Source organism: Clupea harengus, chromosome 1 (genome assembly GCF_900700415.2).
Source record: "Clupea harengus chromosome 1, Ch_v2.0.2, whole genome shotgun sequence".
In the NCBI taxonomy this organism is placed as follows: domain Eukaryota; kingdom Metazoa; phylum Chordata; class Actinopteri; order Clupeiformes; family Clupeidae; genus Clupea; species Clupea harengus.
In genome coordinates this window covers 3,793,032-3,819,082 of record NC_045152.1, presented here as the reverse complement: position 1 = coordinate 3,819,082, position 26,051 = coordinate 3,793,032, and the positions used below count along the sequence as shown (strand labels likewise).

The window sequence follows — 26,051 nt, the reverse complement described above, 5'->3', positions numbered from 1 at the left end:
AACTAGCTTACTGCTGCTTTAAGAAAGAAAGGGCAAAGTGCAAGGTTAAAGTTATCCATGTATCCATGTCTTATCAATGAAAAACCAAGTCAGTCTGTAACCATCCGGCATACTCTTTGTCAATCTATTTTATTGTCAAAAACTTTTTAAATAAACATGGTCAAGATCATATGTACATAAAACATACACTGGTATGTTATAGTTTTAAAAAGCTTTACACACACAAATGTACAGACGAGAGAAGTTCCATTTTGTGGTGGCCATGCACGGTTGGCCAAGAAGGTTATTGCAACAAGTTTGCATTGAGTGCGCTGTATCCCAGAAAAGAAACAGAGGCTGATTGAATGATTGAAAAAAAAAAATAACAGATCTACATGGAGAATTGGAGACTGATGCTTACATTGAGGCAAAAGCCAGGACATTTTTGTTTCCTTGTTTTCTGTGATCAATCATGTTTATACTTGGCATGGACGTGTGATCACAGTGGCACAGTGTTTTAATACAATGCCCTTTTCATGCGCCCAGGTCTGAATGGGATGTCCTTTGACCTGTTCAATACCTCACAGATTTAAGTGACACTAACTGCTGACAGTGCATTTACAGAGCTGTTTGATCACAGCGTGCCCCTGACCACCTATGGATCAAGACCATTTGATCTGCGTACACTATAGGTCATGTACAGTACCCCATCTGACCACACTTGTCTTTGAAATCTCTGTGAAGACATTATTTATGGTACAAGAGTAATCAGGACTTGTGGGAACATGGGTAGGATAATCCTGTGTGCAACAGCAGAGGGGTTGGAGTGAAGGTCAATGGAGGATTTCAGCACTTGCTTGGCAGTTTTGGTGTACGGGTCGGATATATTATTGTTATTTTTTTGATTTGCGAAACACAAATTGTACGACTTTTTCCACATTCTACATCAACACATACTTTCTTTACATCAATAGATTGCACAACACTATCAAATCCTCGGATTTTCTTAAATGTAAGACGACGATAAACCAGAGCTGCCCTCTCAAACCTCTGGGGTGAGAATGTTTATTTTACTCTGCTATGCGACACATGCAGTGAACAGACAACAGTGTCAATAATATAATGGAGGGTGTGGATATGAAAAGGCCCCCTACAAATTAAAGGCTTTTACTCAGTAACAGTCTAAAGCCAATCAGAAACAGCAGCACAAATAACTGTTTATCTTCAACAGGGTTGGCTGGAGAGGTGTAATTGAACATGTGTGTTACTTTACAAAAAGACCTTACAATTTCACCAATTGGGAACTCAAGTTCAGAACTTTCGAGAGAATTCCTGGTTGCTTTTTCCATCATATTGGAAGAACTGTGATCATGAGAGTCAGTTGTGAGTTCATGCAGCTGAATATGAACATGTACCTCTGTGCCACTCTGGCCACCATTGTCTTTTATTCTACTTTGTACTTTTTCCGTAGACAATTATGTGAGGTAAACTGTATATGTAGCAAATAGAAATGTTTTGTTATTTTTTCTTTTGAGCTGACAAACCAAACTAAACACACACACACACACACACACACTCTCTCTCTCTCTCTCTCTCTCTCTTTCGCTCTCCCTTTTTTGGAGGCTTGCAATTGCCCATTCAGCAACAACTAGTTAGCATAACTTGGTACAGGAGCTGAGGACACAGTGTGTTGAAAATATGAAATCCCCTGAAAGTCATCACTATTTTTCTGATTACAGAACTGACTTACACATATTTTCCCAATTAGTATTTTGATTTTTTTTATTTTACCAGGAAGTCCCATTAAGTTAAAAAAAATCTTTTTTTTTTTTACAAGAGAGACCTGGCCTAGATAGCAGCCGTACAAACTTGTGTTGAAAAATAACAAATACAGCATAAAACACAACATATACAACATGATATACAGAAATACAGTACACAACCAAATACAGCGATTTCAACTCAATGGTCTCTCAGGAAAAACAGTCTCATGTCTTTACATGATAAATGCCTCACATTTATGAATGGATAGAAACGTATCTAGCTTAAGATCTTTGTGCAGATTAATCCACGTCCAAGGTGCATAGTAAGAACATGCTGTTCTCCCTAAACCGGGGGTACATTAAAAAGCAACCACCTGTAGGAGCATAGCTGGAATGATTCTATTTTTTACTATTTCTCTGTAAAACTGTTAAGGGTACCATAGCACTGTTGGAAACCATATTGTGGCTTCAATATATCTCCTGTTTTTCTCACAGATATTTCGCTAATGAATTTTCTAGCCCTCTGGGCGCGGCAAATATAGCGAGGGCTATACGAGGTATAGTCAAGTCTCTGGAGAGACGAATTAGGAGAGCTATCTCCGGTCCCCTGTAGGCCTCTGGGCGCGGGAAACATAGCTACGGAAAATATTCAACAGGGAAAGGCGGAATCTATGAAGCAACACTATGGTTCCGACTGAGCTTAAGACCAGGCAGAATGGTTTTTATTACTTTTATCATGATTATAGTAATCCAAGAAGCCTATCGGAACATCAGGTTCTGATACGATGTTGATCATTATTTTACTCCATGCATTGCTCTTGCTGCTTGATTTTATGTAGAGCACTTTGAACTGCAACTCTTGTATGCAACTCTTGTCTTGTATTTGTTTACTTACATTATACAAAAAAAAACGAATTAAAAAGTTTACTGCTGGCTAAGTATTCAAACCCCTGCACTTTTAAGTTCCGTATTTGGACAGATGACAAATTATTCACAAACAATTCAGGGCTGTAACTTATTTGACCATAATCAAACATAATTAGGTATTACCTATGAGTAGTAAACAACCCTTGGATATAAAAATCACACTTCCTAAGGGTCTTTAGATATACTTATTGGGGAAATATGTGTAAGCATATTTTGGAATCCAGAAAATGGTGATGACTTTCAAGGGAGTTGAATACTTGTGCAAGCCACTGTACCTGTTCTGGAGTGGATGGCAAAAAGGTTGGCACAATTACCTATGAAGAAGAAAAAAAAAAAAATATTCCTGTGTTCGTGGCAAAGTCCCTGCGGTAGAATCCTGCCTGTAGTGTTCCTGGAGGTCTCAGTCAGCCTCCACCTTAATGATGTTGAGCTGGGGCTCCTGTGGCGAGAGACTGAGGGGGGAGATGCCAGGGATGGATGGGCGGTAGTCCTGGAGGTTTCCGTCCACTTGGCCGGCTAAGAACTCTGTGTCCTTACTGTCCTCAAAAGAATCTGTGTGCGACAGGCCCTGATTCTGGTGCAGAATCGGACTGTGCGTTTGAGTGTGCGAATGCACGGGGGTCTGTGTGAAGTCTAGAGGCGTGTGCGTGTGTGTGAGGGACTGCGAGTAAGCGGGTGACGTGTGTGTGTGCGCTGGCTGGAGACTCTCTGAGCCGCTGAAGCCATTCATGCCTGCCGAACTCATTCCGGAGAGAGAGAAAGCTTCCGCGTTCTCCAGTACAGAGCTCTCGCTCAAAGCCAGAGAGGCCTGGGTGTAGCTGCCCTGCGTGGAGGTGAAGGTGCTCTGACCGTAAGAAGACACCGCTGCCAGGGAGGCCGGAGACGGGGGCGTGGGCGTGGGGGCGTGGGTGAGTGCGCAGGGGCCCGGCCTGGAGGCCAGGAACTGCAGGGTGCTGAGGATCTGCTTCTGCACCTGCGTCTGCTGGACCTGCTCCCTCTCCAGTCTGCTCTGCTGCTCCACCAGCATCCTCACGGCCAGCCCCAGGCTGCGCACCTCCGAGCCCAAGCCCTGCACCTGCTCGCCGAGGCCCTGCCGGAGCGCCTCCAGGACCCCGGGCTGGTAGTTCGGCGATGGCTCCCTCCTCTGGGGTTGGTTGGCGGGATGCTGGATGCGAATGTTGGGGTTGGCGACAGCCTGGGTGGTTGTGTTGGGAGCAGCAGGGCTCGGGAGTCGGACCCCCACACGCGGCGGTGTTGGGACACCCATCCGTGGCTGGAACCCTCGCCTCACATCTGGATGCCCATCCACAATTCTCCTCTGTAGGGTGAGGGTAAGTGTTTGTTTACATATTTTCTCAGAGAAGTACTCGGGAAGCAATTAGGGTATTAGGGTTTCTGAATGGACGTTCATGGATAACAGCATGGTAATTAATTTTTTATATTATATTGGTCAGATATGACGCCGATGAGTGTTCGTTATTTAGGGATGCACTCACCACTTGCTGGGGTCTGGTTGTGGTGAGGTCGATGGAGGAAGCCACCTGAGGCAACATCATGTTACGCCACGATTGATCCCTCCTCGTTGGGGTCGCCACCTGCTGGCCAGGTGATGGAGCGCCTTCTCTGATCTGAAAGGACAAAATTAAGGAATATAAATACGCACAAAGCATGAGTCTAGCAAGACGGTAAAATAACTAGAGGGCTGCCTACTCTTGCTCTGTGGAGCAGGGCTTTGTCCAGCAGCCTCTTGCGGGCCAACAGAACTGGGTTGGTGGCAGGGGAGACAGTGAGGCGTCTCCGTGCAAAGATCCCCGTCATGGCCCCGACACCTGTAGTCATGCTTGTCCGCTGGGTGTGGACCCCGTCCTGCGGAGATCTTTGTGCCAGTGAAGTCACGCTGACAATGCGGATATCCTCTTCCTCGTCCTCTTTCCTCACTCCCTTTATCCCTCTCTCTTCGGAGGAAGATCCTCCCTGTTGAGGTGGGTCAGGGGAGGTGGAGTATCCAGCCACCCGGGAAGCCTCCCGCATAAGGGTCCCGAGCTGGAGTTGGTCTCTCCAACTGTTGTTCCTGCTGCCCGTGCTGCTCTCCCCCATGTTGGCCTGAACACCAGCACCACCCGCCGCCAGATTTGTCCCGTTCCTGCCATTGAACTCTTTGAGGAACAAATAGATAGCTTGTGCAGACACCTTGATGTTCTCCAGCTCCAGAACCGCCTTTATCTTCCGAAAACTCAAGCCAGCCTCTCGGAGCTCCACCACTTTACGCTTCGCGGCGTCATCCAGCCTACCCATGGTCACCGATGTCACGGGTCTTGACCTTAACTCTTCAAACAGGAAAAAAAAGATAATCTTATACTAGCATGTTAGTGAAAGAGACCAGATCTTTACATGGCACCGTTCAACAGACCTGGATTCATATCGTTCATACCCCCTCAGTCAGATCTTGCCAAATTGATGTTACTATCAAAAATATTGCACGCAAACACACCTCGCATTCAGAAAACACATTGTCGTTATTCCATTAAATACACATATATACTTACAAGGGTAAACTCACCTAGCCTTGCGTTTACCAAAAGGGGAGCAAACTCTTGATAGGTGCTACGTTACCTAACGTAGCTCGAGCTAATGTTACCTGGCTATCACTAGTTAGCTAACGTTAATTAATAAAGATGAACTAACGTTAGTTGGCCACCCTGGGGAAGAACATTTTGCCGAAACATACTAAAGGGGTAGGGCCATTTCCTTAACGCATAAACCACTTAATTTGAGTGAAATGTATCTTAGGTTTCAAAGGCATAGCACAGCCACTACTTCTTTTTCCTAATGTAAACACAAATCACTTGTGTTGCACGTCGACTACGTGATGACGTCATCCTCAAGAGACATTATCTATCTGCGACAGACCGGGAAAGTGGGAGGGAATTGTTTGTTACCTTGTTTCGAAAATGTAAGTATTGCAACGCAGAATCTACTTCAATCCTTCCCTATATTTCATGTTAGCTAAATACAGAAAGTCTGAATTATGTATTAACATGAACACACTTTGAATCATTCTTTATTTGTATCCTACGTGCACTTAAAGCGAATCAAATTAGCTTACTAGCTTGATGGCCCTAACTTGTCGACTATATTCAAAATGAATGGGGGCTCTCATGCAAACGTTTACGGGATCACTAAACAGCTGATAACTAGGCCGATCTTGCATTTCATGGATTTATATATACTTGAGGGAAGAAATACTTAATCTTACACTGGGTCGAGACCATTTACTTTTTGTTAACCCCAACTGTTAGCATGCAGGATGTTTTTGCAGTGGTGTTTACAAAGTGCATCAGCTGGAGTAAGCTGACGCTTGCTACGCAAGGAAGCTAACTACTTACACATAGGCCTAGTTCAAATAATTGATATAGGAGTACACACTCGTGTTATTTATCTGAAGTTGTATAGCAACACAACCAACTCGCCGAGTACAACTGCTGGAAAGTAGCTAGCTTTTTGGTCCGCTTGTTTGGAAACCTTTCTCCTATCTAACGACACTTAGCGGTTGGGTTAGCTGGGTAAAGATAATGTATATGGTTTGTTCGGTGAGACAGTGTTTTCTTCATTCCATGCACAGGGCACCATCACCCACGAAACGGAAAGAGCGGTCTGAGGATAAACCCAAGGAGCGAGGCAAAGAGAAATCTGGAACTAAGGAGGGTGCAGAGAAAGACCGTGGCCGAGACAAGACGCGCAAACGCCGCAGTGCATCCACCGGAAGTAGCAGCAGCAGGTTGGGAGAAGATGCATTTTTTTTCCAGTCACATCTTTCTAATGACTACTTTACTACTACATTTATTCCCACGTGAATCGGAGTTTCTTCACGATATTGGTGTCACTAAGACGGTGCTAGATTATCAATATATACGATGATGCTAATTAAACGAGAGAGCACGTGAAGCTACTGTGTTGATATGGGTGGACTTTATCAATAACTTGAGTTAACACATTTGGCTCAACCCTAAGCAACAGTGAGTTTCCGTCACTACTGTGAAGGGTGTGATCACATGTTTCTCATGTATTTACACCATGAATTTGGTAAACCACACATTGTACATAAACCAGCTACGCTAAACCAGTTTTATGCAGTGTTAGGGGTTATTCGATCCACCAGAATGGGCCAGTGTACCGCCAATGTATAAATTCAGTTAATTAGTCCCCTCAATGTGTTTGCACATCCAAAATACTTGCAACACAGTCATTTCCATCTCCGCAAGTTTGTTTGTTCGGTTAACACTGTAACATCAAGCTGAAAATTCTTGCTACTGAGAAAAGACCACACTATACTTTCAGTTAAAAAAAAAAGGACACCAATGAATTTGTTGCTTTATGCGGATGTCTTTTTTTCATAAAATAAAATACATTAATCTCATATCAAGTACGACTGATGACCTAATTGATCAGACATGTTCACTTAGACTTGTGTCGTATATCTTCCCAGAGATGAGATGACCAAGTATGCAATAATGTGGTATAGTTGTGAGGGTCTTCCGTAGACACCATTTACAATGATTCCCTGTAGACTGACCATGGGATTATAGATGCTATTGCTTTAGAATAGTTTGCTTTCATTTCCTCAAGGCTCAGGCTGTATTTCTGTGCTGACATAAATTCATCTATTTTGCTAAAACACTCATCTCTGTGCACTATCAGTTTTTGTTGTTGTTCACTGAAACACTGTTTACTGATAAAAATCGTTTACACTCTCTCCCTCTCAGGTCTCGTTCAAGCTCATCCTCCAGCAGCAGCTCTGGCTCTAGCTCTGGTTCCTCCAGCGGATCAAGTTCCTCATCTGGTTCCAGCCGCTCTGGATCCAGCCGCTCTGGTTCCTCCTCCTCTTCTTCCTCTTCAACAGGGACTCCTAGCCCCGGCCGCAGACGCCATGACAACCGACGCAGGTCTCGTTCAAAGTGAGTAAGGGCGTATACAGTCGTAGGTTGAAGGCCTAAATAAAATAAATAGTAGACATGCATTATCACTTCCTAGCTCACGATGGTTCCCGCCAATCTGTTTTTCCACCATGTACAAACAAAAGCTTATGTTTTCATGTGGAATTGTGATATTTAACCATAACAGACCGCTGGACGCAAATTCTTTGTGAATCACATATCAATTTAAACGGCAGGACCGTCCCTTTCCATTGGTGCTGCTACTAGCCTGTGCAACAAATTGTTGTGTAGTAGTCCGGTCTCTGAAATGACATGGAATTTCAGCGGTCATAGATGCAGAGATGTAAGCAGTCTATCTCCACATCTCTCTACTCTACTAACAAAGTGTTAATAGCCTTGGAGGGAAACATCATATCAAAATGAAGAGCAGGACTCACCCTTTCAGATGATGTTAGTGGCTAGTCTATGGAAATAAGTATGGCAGAATTCTCTGGTTTTCAGCACTAGTGTCCTCTTTGGATGCTGAAGAGGTGCAGTATTTTGTCAGTTTGTCCTGTGACGTAAGATGGCAGGATGACTACAGTTGTGTCTTTCATCAGGTCACAGAAAAGAGGAGAGGAGAAGGAACGAAAGAAAAGATCTCCGAGCCCCAAACCCACCAAAGTTCACGTTGGACGCCTCACCCGGAACGTCACTAAGGTAGTCATCCCTGTGAGAACTCGCTGGAGATGTCCTGTAATCACAAGCACATCTGCACAGTGGTCAGACAGTAGCAGCTCTATTGGCACTTCTCTTTATGGCTAATCTCTGTAGTCTTTTATCTTTTGCATTTAGTCATTTAGCAGACGCTTTTGTCCAAAGCGATGTACAAGGAGTTTTATAATCTAGCTCGACAACCACGAGATGTCTATAAGTGAATGTGTGGACCGCTTTTTATGACATTGAATACATGAAGTTAATAGTGTGAAGATAAAAAAAAAGCATCAGTTTTCCAACTGTGTCACAGTTCACAGAAGTCTTCGCGTTAATGCTCAAGTTGTTGTTTTTTTTTTTCCCTCCCCAATGTTTTGTGTAGGAACACATCCAGGAGATTTTCTCTACTTATGGGAAGATAAAGATGGTGGATATGCCTCCAGACCGACTCCACCCCCACCAGTCACGAGGCTATGCCTATGTGGAGTTTGAAACCCCAGAGGAGGCTCAGAAAGCCCTCAAGTACATGGATGGAGGTAGGCTGGCGTGTGTGTGGGCACTCAAGAATACAAAAACTGGTGTTTGTACACAGTCCTGGCTTTGTAAATGGAGAGCCATATACATTTCAAGCCATATTGCTTCAGTAGCGCGGAAGGGGGGGGGGGGGGAGAGATGTCATTTGATTGGCTGTTGAGCTGAAATATCAACCGCCTTTTACTAGAATTGAGGACTGCGTCTTTAACTGCTGACCTTGAAGTGCAAACTTCAGAGCTCCCCAGCCTTCTGTAAGCTGCCTACCCTGGGCTCTGAGGAGTTGAGTTTGCAGTCGTGAGAGAGGGAAACAAATGACATGGATGAGTTAACTACTCTTTCAGTATAACTCCATATACCTATAATCATGTCTCGTAACAAAAACAGAGGGACTGCTTACCCCTACCACCATGTGTTTCTAGTGTTTATACAGAGAATAGTGGTTACACGTTAGAGTTAGTTGGAAGAGAGTTAACGAATGGCTGGCTGGTTAAACACATTCACCCTAGGGGAGCTGTTGCGCCAGCGTCTCAACCGTACACAGGCACAGGTGCCCACGGGGACGCTGGGTTAAATCCGACCCGCTGCCATTTCCTGATCCCTCTCACCAACCTCTCTCCCACTCATTCCCTGCCTGTTCTGCACTATCCTACCCCCCCCCCCCCCCCCACACACACACACACACACACACAAACTTTTACTTCATTTGATGTGAGGCAGCATAATCTCAAAGTGTAGTACAAGAGACTCTCAAGGGCTGTGTCTTTGCCACTTGTGCCAGCCACTATTTCACAAGTAGTCCATTTTTAAAAAGATGTTTCACTCTTGGTGATACTTGTGAAAAGCATTACCAATAGTAGCTGGTCGCTAAACTGCAAGTAAGGGGGGGAAATAACTTGTTGAGTCCATATCTGAAAGTGCATACATGCAGTTTAGCCTTTTTCTTAATATACCGTCTGAAATGTATTGGCGTCTCTTGCATTTGTTACGTGATTGGGGGAATCGGGTAGTGAAAGTCTTGCATCACTAGAGGTTAGGTTTCAAACACTCTGTTGAAACTCTGTTGAAACCTATGTACAAGGACCAAATTCATGTTCATGAATTGCAATATCCAGAATTATTTTTATTTTATTTTTCACACACTTATTATTATTTTTCTCAGGTCAGATTGATGGACAGGAGATCTCCGCCATGGCTGTATTGACGCAGCGTGCTCGCCCTGTCCCACGACGCGTCTCGCCCCCGCGCAGAATGCCTCCACCCCCACCCATGTGGCGCCGCACGCCCCCCCGCATGAGGCGAAGGTTGGTATTTCCCTCTGACTGTTGTCTTGCTTGACTCTCATCCTTATTGGTTAAGAGGAGGGGTGCATGCATAGGAAATATCCCATAGGTTTGATGTCCTTTGGCTGCAAAGTAGTTGCTTGGACACTTCATGGCTGGGCTACATCTGGTCTACTTTTACTCAGAATAAATGGGTCAATAGAAGTTGTCTTTATTTAAATGGCATCTGCATTTGGTGCAAAATGCCCCATTTTCAGTAACCGTTTTCTCCAACTTCCCTTTTGTGACTGGCATAATTGAGGTGTTTTACGCCACTGGACATCCAGTTTAGAGTAAACAAGGCGAAACTGTCATTTGTTAAAGTGAAACAATCTTATTCGTGCTCCATTCTCTACGTCTACAGATCCCGGTCCCCACGCCGACGATCCCCTGTTCGCAGGCGTTCCCGTTCCAGATCTCCCGGCCGCAGACGACATCGCTCCCGTTCCAGCTCCAACTCCTCTCGGTAGAGAGTGTCGGCGTCCGTCCCTTCTGCCCGACATTTTCTGGGCGGCACTGCTAGATTCTCTGCGTCGCCTCAGAGCCTGCAATAGTCATCGTCGATTTTATTTTATGACTTGTTTTTTTTTTTTTTTTTTTAATTAATTAAAGGCGGAAGAAGTCAATATCATGGCGAAATATCACTTGTCTCATCAGTAATTGGTGCATACTGGATTAACAATGTTGTCCTGTTTTAGAAATAAGGTAGACCAGATGGGAAATCATTTTGCTACACTGACTTTTGTACTTGTTTTGACAATTAAACTGATAAAATGACCTCTAACCTCCCTCTGTCTGTAAGTGAATAATGAGAGCTGTGTGCCTTCATAAATATTCTGTAATGAACTACTTGTTTAGGCACGGCCTTGAAACTCATTTGTTCATGTAGATAACGGTTAGCGCTTGTCCTCTGTGCTCAGCTTTGTGGAGGTACAAACGGTTTTCAGTGAGTATGAGTTCTGTTTGTGCCCATTGTGGAAGGCTTGAGGTTCATGGTTAGATCCATAGGGTTGAACTTTAGAAGTAGGCCAACTGTTGTTTTTGACTGGTAGGGCTTTCATACGGCAGACAAACAAAAAGCGCACATGAAACATACATGCATGCAAGTCAACCTTAAGAGGAAGAATTACCAAAAGTCGATGTTTCTTCGATTGTGAAGGCTGTGTGTCGCAAAAGGGGCATTTTTAGCGGGTTTAACAGTCAAAGAGAAGAGTTGCAACAAGGGCAAAATTGAGGTAAAGCGCTGTTTGTGTAAGTAATTGCTTGTTATTTCTCTATTCTATTAAACCTGTTCGGGGTCCAACTAACAGATGTTATGATTATTATTAAGGACTATGGAATAAAATTGTAACGGTTTTCACTTCGAAGAAACTAATGAAAATGACCGCTTGAGGTCTCTGTCCTACGAGAGTGAGAGAGGGCGACAGACAGAAGGGAAACTGAGTGGAATGCATGTCGTGCTCCGCGCCTGCGAAAGCTGCGAGCAGCACCGACTGCAGTGCCGCACATTAACGTTTGTATATTTGACTTATTTTTGTTGCTGTGTTAAATGTAGCTTATGAAACCGTGTGCTTGCTATCGCTACGTGATTGGATACACAGCACTGAAATCGAAAGTATCCTCGACTATTCACCAGAGTCGGTGTATCGAATAGATTTTATTTTATTCAAGTTACAGCCCGGCGACTCTGCTGAGACAGAGATAACCCCTTTACGCCCGGCGTCTTTACCACAGGAATATACACCGGTAGCATGGCCACAGCATCAGAGACGAACCGACGGCTTTTGTTGGAGCTTCTGGAAAGAGCTGGGAATGGAACCTGTATTGACTGCGGTGTCGCAGGTAAAGAACTGCAGTCTATTCGTTTGTTTACATTGCGCTCTTCCTCGCTTGCATCCACCCAGGTGATCGTGAGGCCGGCATACCCTGACTGATGATGTGCGCAAGTAATTTCAAAGCGTAGGGGGCTTGCAGGCTATGCACCTGCTTGAGGTTCATGGTTAGATTCATAAGGTTGAACTTGGGAAGTAGTCCTTTCATACAGTAGCCAAACAAGAACGCACATGAAACAAAAGTCTTAACAAAAGAATGACCAAAAGTCGACGTTTCTTGTGCGTTTTTCTGGGGGCAGTTTGTCTTGCAAGACAAATATCTTGAATTTTACGTTTAGCCTTTTCTGTCACACCCTGAAACTAAGCAGAGCTTTTGTTTTCAGCTATCTCAAAGTTATCAGCGTTGGTTTACACTGTGGTGTGGACAAACAGGAATGATTGCATTGCTGACACCTTTCTTAAACGAAGCGTAAGTGGAAACTGAGTGTTCCAGCAACAGAGCTGCTGAATCAAGTTCAAGGTGACTATTGGGCAAGGTGAATATTTGTGTTCTGCTTAGAGAACCACACCCTTCATGCGATTAGTATTGGAGTGGGCTGCAGCGGTCAGTGTGTCTAGACCCCACAGGGAGTGCCAACCTGCTGCATGTTTGGCATATTCTTTGATGCAGAATTAAGGGTATGCAGTGATTTGGGAATAATCGTGAGCAGGCTACAGTACAGTTTGGAAGTGTACTGTATGACAACATTTCCAGTGAGCCCCATTACCAAAATGTTCCTCATACATCTTTATGGATGGTTCTCTTTTGAAAGAATAAAAAATGAAATTGGGAATGGGAAATGAGCAGGTTAGATGGCCAGGGGCTTCTGAAGTCAAGGATTGGAGTTGCGTTAATGATGATTTAAAAGGAATTTTGGACGGATTGAAGGGTACAGTGGAGAGTAAACGGAACTACATGGGTGAGGTCATCTATAATTATTTTCTGGAAAGATATGGAGTTTGTCAGAAAACTACAAAAGGAAAAGCAACGTGAAGCCAAGTCATGGCAACGGGTTGAAACAGAAAGGCTGATTTGGGAGAGGAGGCAGCTGAAGATGCAATGGGAATGAGCAGATGATGAACAGAGAGGAGGTATTAGTGTACTGCAGGCAGAGATGAAGAGTAGACTGTCGCCCCTGTCGTCATGGTGCTTGCTGTAAGGGGGTTCAGGCCCTGGGCTCTGTAAAGCGCCTTGAGACAATTACATTTTTTTTGTGCTATATAAACTAAATTGAATTGAATACAATTGAATTGAATAGACTGGCTACATGAATCTACAAAATAACAGAACTCATGTCCATCCCTGACCAAAGATGGACAGTTCACTTCACTTGGTCCCCGGGCGCTGCAAAGCTGCCCACTGCTCCTGGGGGGTCCTTGAGGAAGGACGGCCCAGGATGGGAAAAAGCAGAAAATAAATTCACCGCGACCTCAGGCCTACCTGCGTGTGTGTGTGTGTGTGTGTCCTGTGCCTCCATATATGCACGTGTGTGTTCCAGTGTGTCGTGTGTGCCATTAAAAACCTGACAAAGGTCTTAATTATAAAAGGAGGGCGGGACGCCTCAGATGAAGGAGGAAGAACAAAGAACAAGTTAGGGCTCCATTCTGCAAAGATCCATTTAAATTTGTGAAATCTTAATTCACTCAAGAGAAAACAGGAAGTTTGAGAGTTGGAAGAAAGGAGTAGTATCTTCAACAGGTATATACTGACAATGAGAGACATTCTTCCAGTTGGAGAAGATGGCCCGCCCAGGTGTAAGAGGTTATGTGTTGTGTAAGGGCTGCATCAGCTCCTGGCCATAATGTGGTGTCTTATCATGTCTCTAAAGGAGCGCCTGATGTTTTGAAGTATCTATGCAAGCTTATGATGATCGTATGGGAAAAAAGGAACAATTCCAGGGATGGGTCATTCGGGCCGGTGGTATTTTCATTCCGAAGAACGAAGAACGCTGTGATCATAGGCCAATTTTGTTCAGTTTGGTGGAGGAGTTCAAATATGCTAAGACCAGCCTGGAGATGACTTTGTCACTCTCTAAGGATCCAGCAGTCAAGAACACTGCTCCGACGGTGAAAACAGGGAAAAGGTGGAATCCATGGGAAGCAGTTCAACATGCACATGGGAGTGCATAGGAACAGCATAGGAATGCCATTGGGCAGGTACAGAGTGCATTACAGCATAGGGATGCCATTGGGCAGGTACAGAGTGCATTACAGCATAGGGATGCCATTGGGCAGGTACAGAGTGCATTACAGCATAGGGATGCCATTGGGCAGGTACAGAGTGCATTACAGCATAGGGATGCCATTGGGCAGGTACAGAGTGCATTACAGCATAGGAATGCCATTGGGCAGGTACAGAGTGGAAGAGCAGGGTTTGGGTTAGGTGGCAGTTGGAGCGGAGGTGCTAGAGAGGAGGTAGATGGTGACTGATGGCGGGTGGTCTCTTAACCCAGGGTCGTTGCACATAATCTGTCCCGAAAGGCAGGAACAAACAGTTCTGGCAAATGGGCAAAGCGCAGAATTGGAGATTGCTGGCTGATGTTGGAAGGCAACTTCAAGTGCCATAGTGTATTGTTTTAACTGCCATGAGACCAGACATGTGAGTTAACCTGTATTACGTGAAGAAGCCTGTTGTCACAAGATGTTCTGGAAGTTGGCATGCTGGCATACTTTGATATACTTTGAAAGATCTTCTGGATTTTGGCATACCTAGAGTCTGCATTAACCGAGCAGAAGTATAGCTGAAGATGGCATACTTAGAGCCACCTTAATCTACAGGGCATAAGTATAGCTGAAGATGGCATACTTAGAGCCACCTTAATCTACAGGGCATAAGTATAGTTGAAGATGGCATACTTAGAGCCACCTTAATCTACAGGGCTATATAAGTATACCTGAAGATGGCATACTTAGAGCCACCTTAATCTACAGGGCATAAGTATAGGCCCATGTATAGCTGAAGAACCCAGGTGGACTGGTGTTGTCATGGTTGTTGTTGGGAAGTCTCTCAGAAATGCTTGGGTGCATCTTGAGGTGTATATGTTGTTGTTGTCTCTGGTATTGACAGGTGTCATCAATGCTCATGAAGAAATGTATCTACATGTGTCAATACCATCATGATCATCAATAACCCATCACGAGTATGGAGGGGGGTGGGTTAGGACACCAGACACCACTGTTGAACCTTCTGGAGGTGTCGTGGGAACACTGATGAAGGAAGGTGCCCACTTGACAACCCCAGTAAAATGCTCATGAAGGCATTTTTGTTGCGGCTGTTGTTAGGTATGGTTAAGTACTCGTGTGATGATAGTGCACCCCGGGGGGGTATTGCAGAAAGCAGGTTTAACCAACTCTGAGTTGATGAACCCTGAACTCTGACCCTAGCCCTGAACTCTGAGTTGATGAACCCTGAACTCTGAGTTGATGAACCCTGAACTTTGACCCTAATCCTGATCTCTGAGTTGATGAACCCTGAACTCTGACCCTAACCCTGAACTCTGAGTTGATGAACCCTGTGATGGGAAACATCTACATTTACACATTTACATTTACATTTACATTTAGTCATTTAGCAGACGCTTTTGTCCAAAGCGACGTACAAGGGAGAGAACAGTCAAGCTAAGAGCAATAAAAACCTGGTGTAACAATAAATACCACTTTACTTTTATGAACTTACTGTGTGAGTCAATACGTTTGAGTGTAGTCTATTGAACATTTGACCACACTTTCTTTTAATATTACAGGTGAAAAAGTGATGGAATATTATTGAATGAGATTTTATTTTAATTTCATCAAGGAATGATGGCAAATCTATTCAGGGTCTCATAATCTTTTTCTGACGTAAGGCTATGCAAATTAGCTTGGAGTTGATCACATCAAAACAAAGAAGTTAATATTATACAACAACAGCCTTTTTCCTATGTGTGGATGTATGGAAATAGGTAAAGGAAAATGCAGGATTCCACTTGGGATATCTGAAGGATTGCTGGAACACCAAAAGTTGTTTTTTAATGTTTTTATGAGGTCAGGCGGATTAAGATTGATTATCTTATCAGTCCCAATGATGCCAGGCAGACAGGTTATCATGTCTCCTGAGCCCCTAACCAACACCAACAACTCACTAATTTTTCTAGTTTCTTTTTTGAACATTAATCTAGCTGACCTTTTATACCAAAAGCCATAACATTCATCAGCATGGTCGGAGAGGAATCTTATTAATCTTAATCTCCACCAGTCCTATTAATTAGAAGGCACTCTGCATGGCATGGTCATGTGAGGTCCCACGGGGGGTGGGCAGCCAAGCCACTGCGCTTCTACCTGCGGGGGCACCCCTGTGTGAGTGTGCTGGGCGGGGGCACCCCTGTGTGAGTGTGCTGGGCAGGAGAGCAGAGAAGGAGGCACCCCTGTGTGAGTGTGCTGGGCAGGAGAGCAGAGAAGGGGGCACCCCTGTGTGAGTGTGCTGGGCGGGGGCACCCCTGTGTGAGTGTGCTGGGCAGGAGAGCAGAGAAGGGGGCACCCCTGTGTGAGTGTGCTGGGCGGGGGCACCCCTGTGTGAGAGTGCTGGGCGGGGGCACCCCTGTGTGAGTGTGCTGGGCAGGAGAGCAGAGGAGGAGGCTGTGCCCATGCAGCCTGGGGGTCAGACTTCAGTGGAACTGACCACAATCTCTTAGATGCCGAGAAGGCAATAAATAAATTACTTTTTTTCCTCAGCTCTCCCTCTCTCTCTCTCGCTCTCTCTCTTTCTCGCGCTTCTTTTCATGATGATTATGGTTTTGTCTGTAATATTTGCTGCTTTACTGCAGCTCAGAGATTAAATGTCTGATGTCCGTTGAGACTATGAAACCACAGTTATTCAGGTACTAGACAAAAGGGAGTCAGTGATAAAATGATTTCAGAAGTTTTGTTTTTCTTGTGACTGTGGACGTCTCTATGAAGGAAAAACTTTGATTTTCTGGACTGTACCTACCTGCAGTGACGAATCTGCAGTAAATCAAGGTAGCAGTAAATCAACATTTTATGGAAAACCCCCATTTTGCTTAGATTTGTTTAATCTTATACAAAAGTAGAAGTACATAGATTTGTTTTCAAAATGTCGGGCAAAGTAAGGAAACAATCCACCATCACTATCCAAAAAGACATTTTAGGGGTTTGAGAATCTGCAAAGTAACAATATAAAGGAAAGAATTTTGTATAAGTAGGATGTATTTCATATTCTTGAATTCTGACGGAAAGTCTATCTCTTGAAGTTAGTTCTTTCTTTCTTTCTTCTGAATATATACTCACCCAGGGACTTTTGAACAATATGTGGTCCTGCAGAAACATTTTCGATGTGGTTAAATTGACTCAACGAAAAACAAATTCTATGCTTACTGCAATATTTAAACGTGTATTGTATTTTCTTGAAATAACAAAAAGGGAATATCATTCAAATAAACATATGACTAATATTTACTATAAAAACTGATGCTCCCAATATGACAGCCTTTGGTGTGACATCCAAATCCAGTGGAAACTGCAGTTCATAGCCTTGTTTCCATATGGATATTTTACCTAGGACATTTCCATCCAGTGATGTGATCTGTTGGAATATAATGCTGAAGATTTGTATGCTTCTTTGTACTTTTGTAAACATGTAATATTACTTTCTCATGCTGTCTTTGAACCTTTTTTTTCAGTAACTAAATAGTGCGTCAGCTTTGTAGTAGATCATATACTATGGATTACCTTGAAAGAGTTCCTCTTCAGAACTGACAGGGCTTTTATCTGAAGCACTGGCTCTTTTCTCTCATTCTCAATGGTCGGTCGGGGCCGGAAGGTAGCGTGTTGCATATGACGTACCCAATAGGAAGGCCTGGAGGACACTGGACCTCCAGCTACAGAACATGAAAAAAAAACAAGTGTGTGAAAAATATCTACTTCCTCGAAGAGAAAAAGGTAAACAACTGAACTTCCTTACAGATGCCTCTGGCATGGCAGTCTCTCTCTTATGCTACTGAACCGATGACAGCTTTCAGTGAGAAGTGATTGTATGTACACAGATGTTTCACTTTTTATCATGAAATAAATCTGTACAAATAAGACATTATAAACAACAATACAAACAAATTAACCAATTAAAGGTACGGCCCCCCCCCCGATTCTTATCTCTAACGGTCTGTTGTGTGTGTCCTGGCAGAGTAAACGGGAAGCAAACATAGGGGCTCGGACTGAGCTATAAACAATTCCAGCCAATCAATTACCAAGGGGGGGGAATGCTGTTGAGGTCAAATAGCAACAATCTTTTGCGAACTGTACCTTTAAATAATTACAAATAGTGTAAACAATTCCAATACCTCAGACAGTGCCTTAATGTGAAGTTTCAAAGGGACGTACAACATACATGGGAACCAATTCAATCTTTACAGTGTTGCAGATTATATATTTTTGATATTATGGCAGTGACAGGGGAGGTTTGTGTTAACTAAGCATACAATCTAGCTAGATACAGAGACAGTGCAAAGACATAAGATGTTAAATATTATACAGCTCTTCAGAATGTTCCAAAAAAATACATTGATTTGAATAACAGTAAGTTGAATTTGAGTAACAATATCTTGAACAGAAGTATTATGAGGCTTTTCAACTATTTCACATCTTCAACTGTCAAATATCGATTACGTCATAAATAAACCAAAAACTCTTAAGGAGTCAGTTGATATTAATTACGCTCTGACAGCACATACCCTCTACAACTGCTTCTGGGCCATTGCCATCATCTTGGCTGTCAACATCAAGTAGGTTAATCTGCGAATAAATCTTCAAAATATTACACAAAAACACAAAAACAACTAACTAAAGAACTACTTTTGAAAAATATAGCAAGGGGTAGAGTAATGACTTTGCTTTGTATCCAGGGAGTAGAAATAAAGTAAGTAGCATACTGTCACTGCTCTTTCGTACTGAATTAAATGAGTCACCTGGGTTGAGAATTCCTCTTTGATTGAGCCCTCGGAAGGTATCTCAGGGCTTGCCATCATCTCGGGATCTTGTGTCAGTTGAAGTAGGAACACCAAAACTAGACTGCTATGCTGTGTATCTCTGTGAACCGCAGTGTGGCTCCTTCTTTATAGTGTTGCCAACTAGTTTACTATGTCCTTTGACCTAGAAAGGTTTCCTATCTTTCACAAATCTTTGTTTCCCTCACCTGTATCTGGGAGGTGAGGGTAACATGCAAGACAATTAACCTTTTTGTTACCAGTCATCCTTACCGGTCCCTTACCTGGCCCTGGGCCTTCTAGATCGAGCATTCATCAGTAGTGCACTTTATAATGCTTCTAAATTTAAATTCAAGGCCGTTTATACAGTATATGCACAGTATATATAGAGAACACAGTATTATGGCACAAAAAAAATCACTATTGTACAGTTCATGATGCATGACACAAAAGGTCAAATCGTTTTGTAATTTGTAATGTGTTTTAATTAACCACAGATGACCCTGTACCTGGGACTTCCACAATGGCTGAGCCAGAGGCAAGAGCTCAGCCTGTGGAATCTGCACCCAGACCCCAGACTAATATTGCACAGCTCGTTAAGTTCTTTAACAATCTGTAGGAGGAGTAAGTGTGTTACATTTACTTCTGTCATAGCTCTGAAGCTCTAATATGATTTTCTGAAGCTAACTGTAAATGTAAATTGGCATCGCTTTTGTCAGGAATGGACTACTTTCTCTCTGGCCATGCATCATCCAGTACATTTGTCCTCTTTTGATTTTGTAAATCTCTAACTGTGTTTTTTTGTGACAGACAACATGCAGTGGGTGGTATTTTCTTCCCATTTATAAACAGGTGACAAGAATAGAGTTATTCAGAACATGCACTAACATAGCAAGAGTTGCTCATTTAAGTTAATTGAACATCGTCCTTCCGGTCATATTTTTCGTATGTGAAAGCGGGAGAGAGAGATCCATTCACTTTATCTGGCCGAGTTACTGTGCACATTACTAACTATCAGGCGAGGAAAAATGCATTCCCATGTATAGGACGCACACACGTATTAAAAGCAGGGCTGCAAACATTTCACAAAATCAATGTATAAACCGCAGTTAATAGTCAGGAAATTACAGTAACTTAACAATGTGGCTCCTGAATGAGCTAGCCTATAATTAGGCTATAATTATAATCGTGAAGTGTAACTTCTGCAGTCTCATCTAAGTTTGTAGGATATTTTAATCATATGGTGGGTTTCAAATCTACTGCAATCATTGACCAGCTGGTGACCCGCTATAACATCACAGTAGACAGTGTATGCCGTGTATGTATCAGAGTGATGCAAAACCTGGGGAAGACACAGCTTCAGTCTGCTGTAAACATGCTGGACTTTACCAATGTCGTCGTTAAAGAGGTAGATGTTTCTGTCTTGAGGGTGCTGAGGAGGTCAGCCTCAAATCAGGCCCACAAAAAATATTCTCGCAAACTCAAAAAAAATAGTCTAAGGCTTCCCAGAGCGCTTCCATGGAGGAGTTTAAAACAGATGCTGTAGCATTGTGCACATGGACAGGACCTGTTCAAACAACCACACTTTTTTCAGAGCAAAGGTGGTGTTACAGCCAGCAAAGATAATACACAGGAATAGGAACGTCAAGGTGTGTCCTCGCAAGGCCTTCTATTATCTAACAAGCAGGAGCAGAGCTTACCTGTGGTCAGTCCAGAGTTATGTTTTTTTGTGATGTAACATTCAGAATTGTAACCATAGAGTTTAGAATGTTTTTTTGTGGTGTAACTTTCAGAATTGTAACCATAGAGTTTAGAATATTTTTTTTGTGGTGTAACTTTCAGAATTGTTACCATAGAGTTTAGAATGTTTTTCGTGAGGTAACTTTCAGATTTGAGTTGGTCACAGTTGGTCATATAAGTGACATGATGTGCAACTGGACTTTTTTTCTGACAGCCTACCAACCACTGTCTCATGTGGATAGGATTCTATAGGCTAGAATCTGCACAGGCTCCACCTTGTTTGGTAAATAAAAAACGTCAGTGGAAAAGGTGCTTGGTGATATAATTGCTGCGTGTGTGTCAGCGTGTGAGGGAGTAGTTTCTTACACGCACACACCAAGCCACGAGGAGCTATTCGCTTAATTTAACAAAAGTGTAGTGAGTTCAGAATCACAGGCCGTGCCTTGATCTCTTCTCTTTAGATGGTTTAAAGGTTCCCAAGTTCCCAAGGTCATTATCTGTTCACGCGTCACGTCATGTCACTCAAGTGTGCCCTTCAAACTGTGTTTTGGCTCTCGGGCTATGGCATGCTGTTTTTCTGGTTTGGCATGGATGTTGCACAGAGTTTGCACTGCATTTGTGATTTGTGATGTATCAGTAGAGTAGCTCATATTGTGGTCAATACATATGAAAATGTTTGACATGCTTAAGGCTCAGGTATTCAGAGGTTTATATAATGTCCTAATCTGTCATTGTCAGTCCTTACTTTTGGCGGAGAAAATATAAGTTGAAATACATAATGTGATCTCACGCCATGTCCGTGTTAGTTGGAAACTCCTTTCCTAGTTAAGCTGGTGGAGCTTTAGTCTAGCAGAAGAGTTTGCATGTGGGGACGACTGGTAAAACAGGCCACTCTCCATGAATCCAGATGTAATTGGACACGCGAGACAAATTTGCCAGTAAGAATTTTTCGTCTTATATGCTTATGTTTTTATTTATTATTTTAAATACTTTAATTGGCTTTCAAGTAGCGGTGCAGAATGTTAGGTCTATGTGTATGACTATGATGTGATGATGAGAAAAGCAGGATTTGTGCTCAGTCATTCAGAGACGTGAACAATAGTCACAGTGAACTCATTGCCCTGTGATGTTCCGTGGCTATCAGAGGTGCTTCTCTGGCCTTCTTTTAACACATGAACACATGAGAATAAGCATCTGTGGAGGAAGTGAGGACGAAGCCACAGCCCTCAGACCCGAGGAAAGCCGAGGCCGAGGCCGAGGCCGAGGCCGAGGCTCGCAGCCTGGCACCCTCTCTTGTGGCTCGCAGCCTGGCACCTCTCTTGTGGCTCACAGCCTGGCACCCTCTCTTGTTCTCTCTGGTGGCTTTTCTTTTTCTTTTCTCCCCCTATGTGCTTCACCATTTCTGGTTTCTAGCCTTGTGGTCTAATTTTCGTTACTCTTCTTTTTTTTCTCACTCAGTTCTTCCCCTCCTCTGTCTACATCCCCTGTTCTTTTGCTGACCTCGTTAGAAATTCAGTCTGCTGTCTACGGTCCCCCATGTTTATTGTCCTACTCTCCCTTTTCCCTTGTCCTCCATTCTTTTTCTCTGGAGGAAAGGCATCATTTATCTCTCGAGCCTCCTTTCACCGCAGATACACACATTTGGCTGCCCAAGACTCAAGAGCAGGCTAACAAACACTCATAACACATGGGTTTATGTTTAGAGATGCGTGCACTTCCATGGTGAACACATAGGTTGGAGTGTGTGAGAAGGGCATATTTAACCCTTTGAAGAGTGAGTTCTGTTTTGCAAGTCATTTCCAGAATTATACCGTACAGTTCTAGAATTTATATTAACTGGCAGTCATAACAGTTGCTTGTGTTCATTATTACATCATGAAATGGAATCTTCAGTTGTCAACATTCTTATCACGTATTTATCGTACTCTTCAAAGGGTATAGAGATACAGTATTTGTATGTAACTATCTAGAACTGATGATGCACCATTAACTGCTAGGGTTGTGGTTTTGTCAAGTCAAGGGGTGCTTTCCAGTTGGAGGTTTGTGGTGTGAGTGCTTGGTCTGAATAATTTGTCTGTGCTAAATGATGCGTGCCTTTCTTGCTCAGTGGTAGAATAAAGGGCTAATAACATTGGCGTGTGGTTGTTTTCATTTTCATTTCTTAAAATATATACACCAGCACTTACGGTGCAAACCCATGACACCGTTACGAGCGACGCGATATTCTAATCCCATGCATTTCAACGGGAGCCAATCCATTGTGACGTAAACCACCGTTTTGGGCGACGCGACCGATAAAACTTGGAAAATGTTGAATCCTATGCAAATGAGGAGCGATTTTTCCCGGCAGCGGCCAATCAGATTGTTTGGTGTAGTCTCTGACGGTTTGAAAATTATATTGCCACACGCTACAACACGCCCACTCAAAGCGATGGAAGCGTATCGCGTTGCTGTCATGGGTTTGCACCGTTACTTATCTATAAACAGGGACCCGCTATGACTCTGTTCAATAATAGTCCTGAAGTCTGTACATGTGGAATTATAATGACATTCAACAAAATATAGTCAACAATCCAATGGCAATAAGAATATTGCATCCTTATTTGTCATTTACGATGCCAGAGTAAGCAGTCTGTTGGACTGACACGTCTTGATGACCCTCTTGATAACCCTGAGTGACTGTGTCCCTTCTTCCCCCCACTCCTAGACCCAGAGTGGGCTTCTTCCACCCTGGGAGTGTTTATGTGTCAGAGCTGCTCAGCACTGCATCGCAACATTCCCCAGATCAGTCGAGTCAAGTCCATCCTGATGGACCCCTGGGAGGCAGAGGAGGTGGAGGTGAGCCAAAGAGGAAAGGCATCAGATTGTCTGTCTGTCTGTCTGTCTGTCTGTCTGTCTGTCTGTCTGCCTGTCTGTCTGTCTGTCTGCCTGTCTGTCTGTCTGTCTGTATGTATGTATGTATGTATGTATGTATGTCTGTCTGATATTTATTTTGGTTTATGGAAGCATACAGACAATCTATATACAGACCCGTGCCCAGAGTGTTTGTGGTCTGGGGTGTACGCTGTTCTCTCATGCATGATGTAGAAACAAATTCAGTGTGGTTGCATGGGGTTGGTTTAAATGTATGTGTTCCTTTTCTCTCTCTCTGTCTCACACGCACACGCACGCACGCACACGCACACGCACACGCACACGCACACACACAAACACATGCAGAGAGGCAGAGACTCTATATACTCTGTTCACATGTTGTTGAGTCGGCCCAAAGAATAGTATTTAGTATTTAAGTATTTAAGAATTAGTATTTTAGTATCGTTATTCCCTTCATTTTATATTCAGACACATACTCTCTCTGTCTTTTGTCATTTTATATACTCTTACACACACACACACACTCTGTCTGTCTTTTGTCATTTTATATACTCTCACACACACACTCTCTGTCTTTTGTGCTCCTTGTCCCCCTCTCTCTCTCGTCCCCAAGTTCATGGCCTCCTCAGGCAATGAGGCAGCCAAAGCTAAGTACGAGCAGCTGATTCCTCCGTTCTACTACACGCCAACCAACAAAGACTGCATGTAAGTAACGTCTGCCCTCATTTCAGTGACTTCTGCACAGTGAGCTCCATTAAATCACCCGCTCCTGTTCATTGATCCCACTGGGCCTGACCTTTGACCTGGAGGACTAGTTTGTGTGGGGCATGTCCTCCTCTGCTTCAAACCTCCATATTTCTTCACTGTTTCCTGAACCGAGTGAATCCATGACTCCAGACGTGGTGACTCTTACGGCACAGGAAACCATGGCTAGTTAAGGAGGTTTTTATAGAGGAATGCTCATAGTCATTTCACAGTTCAACAAATGTATATCACACCATTCAGCTCTGGCCCATTGAAGCATATTGACCGTACCTGAACACTTTTATTTTGAAGACACGCCATACTTTACTCTGTGCTGTGGTGATCGTGATTCAAACAGATCATAATAAAGGTGCTTGGTATTGCAGCTTCAGCTGGGAATGTAGTGCTGTGCGCTGGTGGTTTTCCCTTTGGCCACTCTGTGAAGATGCAACACGGGGAGAACGCAGGAAGCAAATGCAGGGCGAATCATTGGGACTGCCACGATGGATGAACTCAATGAGAACTCAATGAGAATTAGAATGAGAGAAAGAGAGACAGAGAGAGTGAGAAACAGAGAAAGAGAGAGAGAGAAAGAGAGAGAGAGGATGGGTAATGGGTTCCAGTGAGGGCCAGGTCTTCAGTAATCACATTAGCACGGTAACTTGGGGAGTTCTTGTCTCTGCAACTCATGCAGATGACGTGCACAAACACCATCACTTTCGGTCTGCCTGTGTGTGTGTGTGTGTTTTGTCTTGTGTGTGTGTGTGTGTGTGTGTTTTGTCTTGTGTGTGTGTGTGTGTGTGTTTTGTCGTGTGTGTGTGTGTGTGTGTGTGGGGGTGTGTTTTGTCCTGTGTGTGTGTGTGTGTGTGTGTGTGTGTGTGTGTTTTGTCCTGTGTGTGTGTGTGTGTGTGTGTGTGTTTTGTCCTGTGTGTGTTTTGTCCTGTGTGTGTGTGTGTGTGTGTGTGTGTGTGTGTTTTTGTCTTGTGTGTGTGATTTGTATGTACACTGAGCTTTGCATGAGAAAGGCAGGGTGTTGGGAGGAGAGAGCGTGGACTGAGAGACGAGGGAGATGAGGATGATGTGGAGAGGAAGAGAGGAGAACAGAAGGTAGCTGGTGGCACATGAAGGACTGTACTATGCGTTCACTTCCATTTCAGACATGTTGTATTCAGACTGTACCTCTGAGGATGCGGCCTGTCTCAAGGTGCTTTGAAGAACAGTAAACCCATACCGCCAAAGAGCAAGAGAGACTAAGAATAACTTCCTTGTAAAGGAAGAGAGGAGAACAGAACCAGGGTCATGAAGGGGGGGGGGAAGGGGGGGGGGGCATCAGTCTGAGTCCAGCCTGGCTGAAAGGTAAAGGAAGACGGAAAGAGGGAAAAGGGCCATAGCAAAGGAAGACTAGGAAACATGAAGAGCAGCTATATACAGTATGTAGATATACAGTACTAACCACAGATATAACTTTTCTGTGATGTTGACCCCATATCAATCAATTGGCAGGCTGCTACGGGAACAGTGGATCAGAGCCAAGTACGAGAGGATGGAGTTTATGTTTGTGGACAGACAGGAACCTTATTCAGCAGGTAAGGCCATCACTAAGTGACACACACACACACACACACACACACACACAACACACACACACACACACACATGCACACCTAGAGGAGCACAAGCATACTGTACAAATATACAC

General features: G+C 43.7%; 3 protein-coding genes across 5 annotated transcripts in view; 2 read left to right on the top strand and 1 right to left on the bottom strand.

Moving 5' to 3' along the window:
- Window positions 1–97: 97 nt before the first annotated feature.
- On the bottom strand, window positions 98–5,492 carry LOC105905278. Of its 2 annotated transcripts, none has more exons than XM_031564639.2 (4): window positions 5,216–5,492; window positions 4,380–4,996; window positions 4,166–4,297; window positions 98–3,987 (listed from the first exon to the last, which is right to left on the bottom strand). In XM_031564639.2, the coding sequence occupies exons 2-4, from the start codon at window positions 4,962–4,964 to the stop codon at window positions 3,070–3,072; spliced, it is 1,635 nt and encodes a 544-aa protein (XP_031420499.1). In that variant the 5' UTR covers window positions 4,965–4,996; window positions 5,216–5,492; the 3' UTR covers window positions 98–3,069. The 2 variants fall into 2 exon arrangements, with proteins under 2 accessions (XP_031420499.1, XP_031420492.1); XM_031564632.2 differs by having other exon boundaries at window positions 5,230–5,491.
- Window positions 5,493–5,512: 20 nt separating this feature from the next.
- Window positions 5,513–10,933, top strand: LOC105905291 (RNA-binding protein with serine-rich domain 1). Its single transcript, XM_012833295.2, has 7 exons — window positions 5,513–5,622; window positions 6,292–6,447; window positions 7,433–7,624; window positions 8,203–8,302; window positions 8,679–8,832; window positions 9,990–10,131; window positions 10,514–10,933. Coding segments are annotated over exons 1-7 (852 nt in total). The 5' UTR covers window positions 5,513–5,620; the 3' UTR covers window positions 10,620–10,933.
- Window positions 10,934–11,038: 105 nt separating this feature from the next.
- Window positions 11,039–26,051, top strand: part of LOC105905277 (arf-GAP with dual PH domain-containing protein 1-like) — a 31,217-nt gene continuing 16,204 nt past the window's right edge. For both annotated transcript variants that reach the window (XM_031564657.2, XM_031564651.2), the window contains exons 1-4: window positions 11,039–11,991; window positions 23,442–23,572; window positions 24,222–24,313; window positions 25,856–25,938. In XM_031564657.2, the coding sequence (XP_031420517.1) occupies window positions 11,901–11,991; window positions 23,442–23,572; window positions 24,222–24,313; window positions 25,856–25,938 (397 nt within the window). In that variant the 5' untranslated portion in view covers window positions 11,039–11,900. The remainder of the gene's footprint in view (window positions 11,992–23,441; window positions 23,573–24,221; window positions 24,314–25,855; window positions 25,939–26,051) is intronic.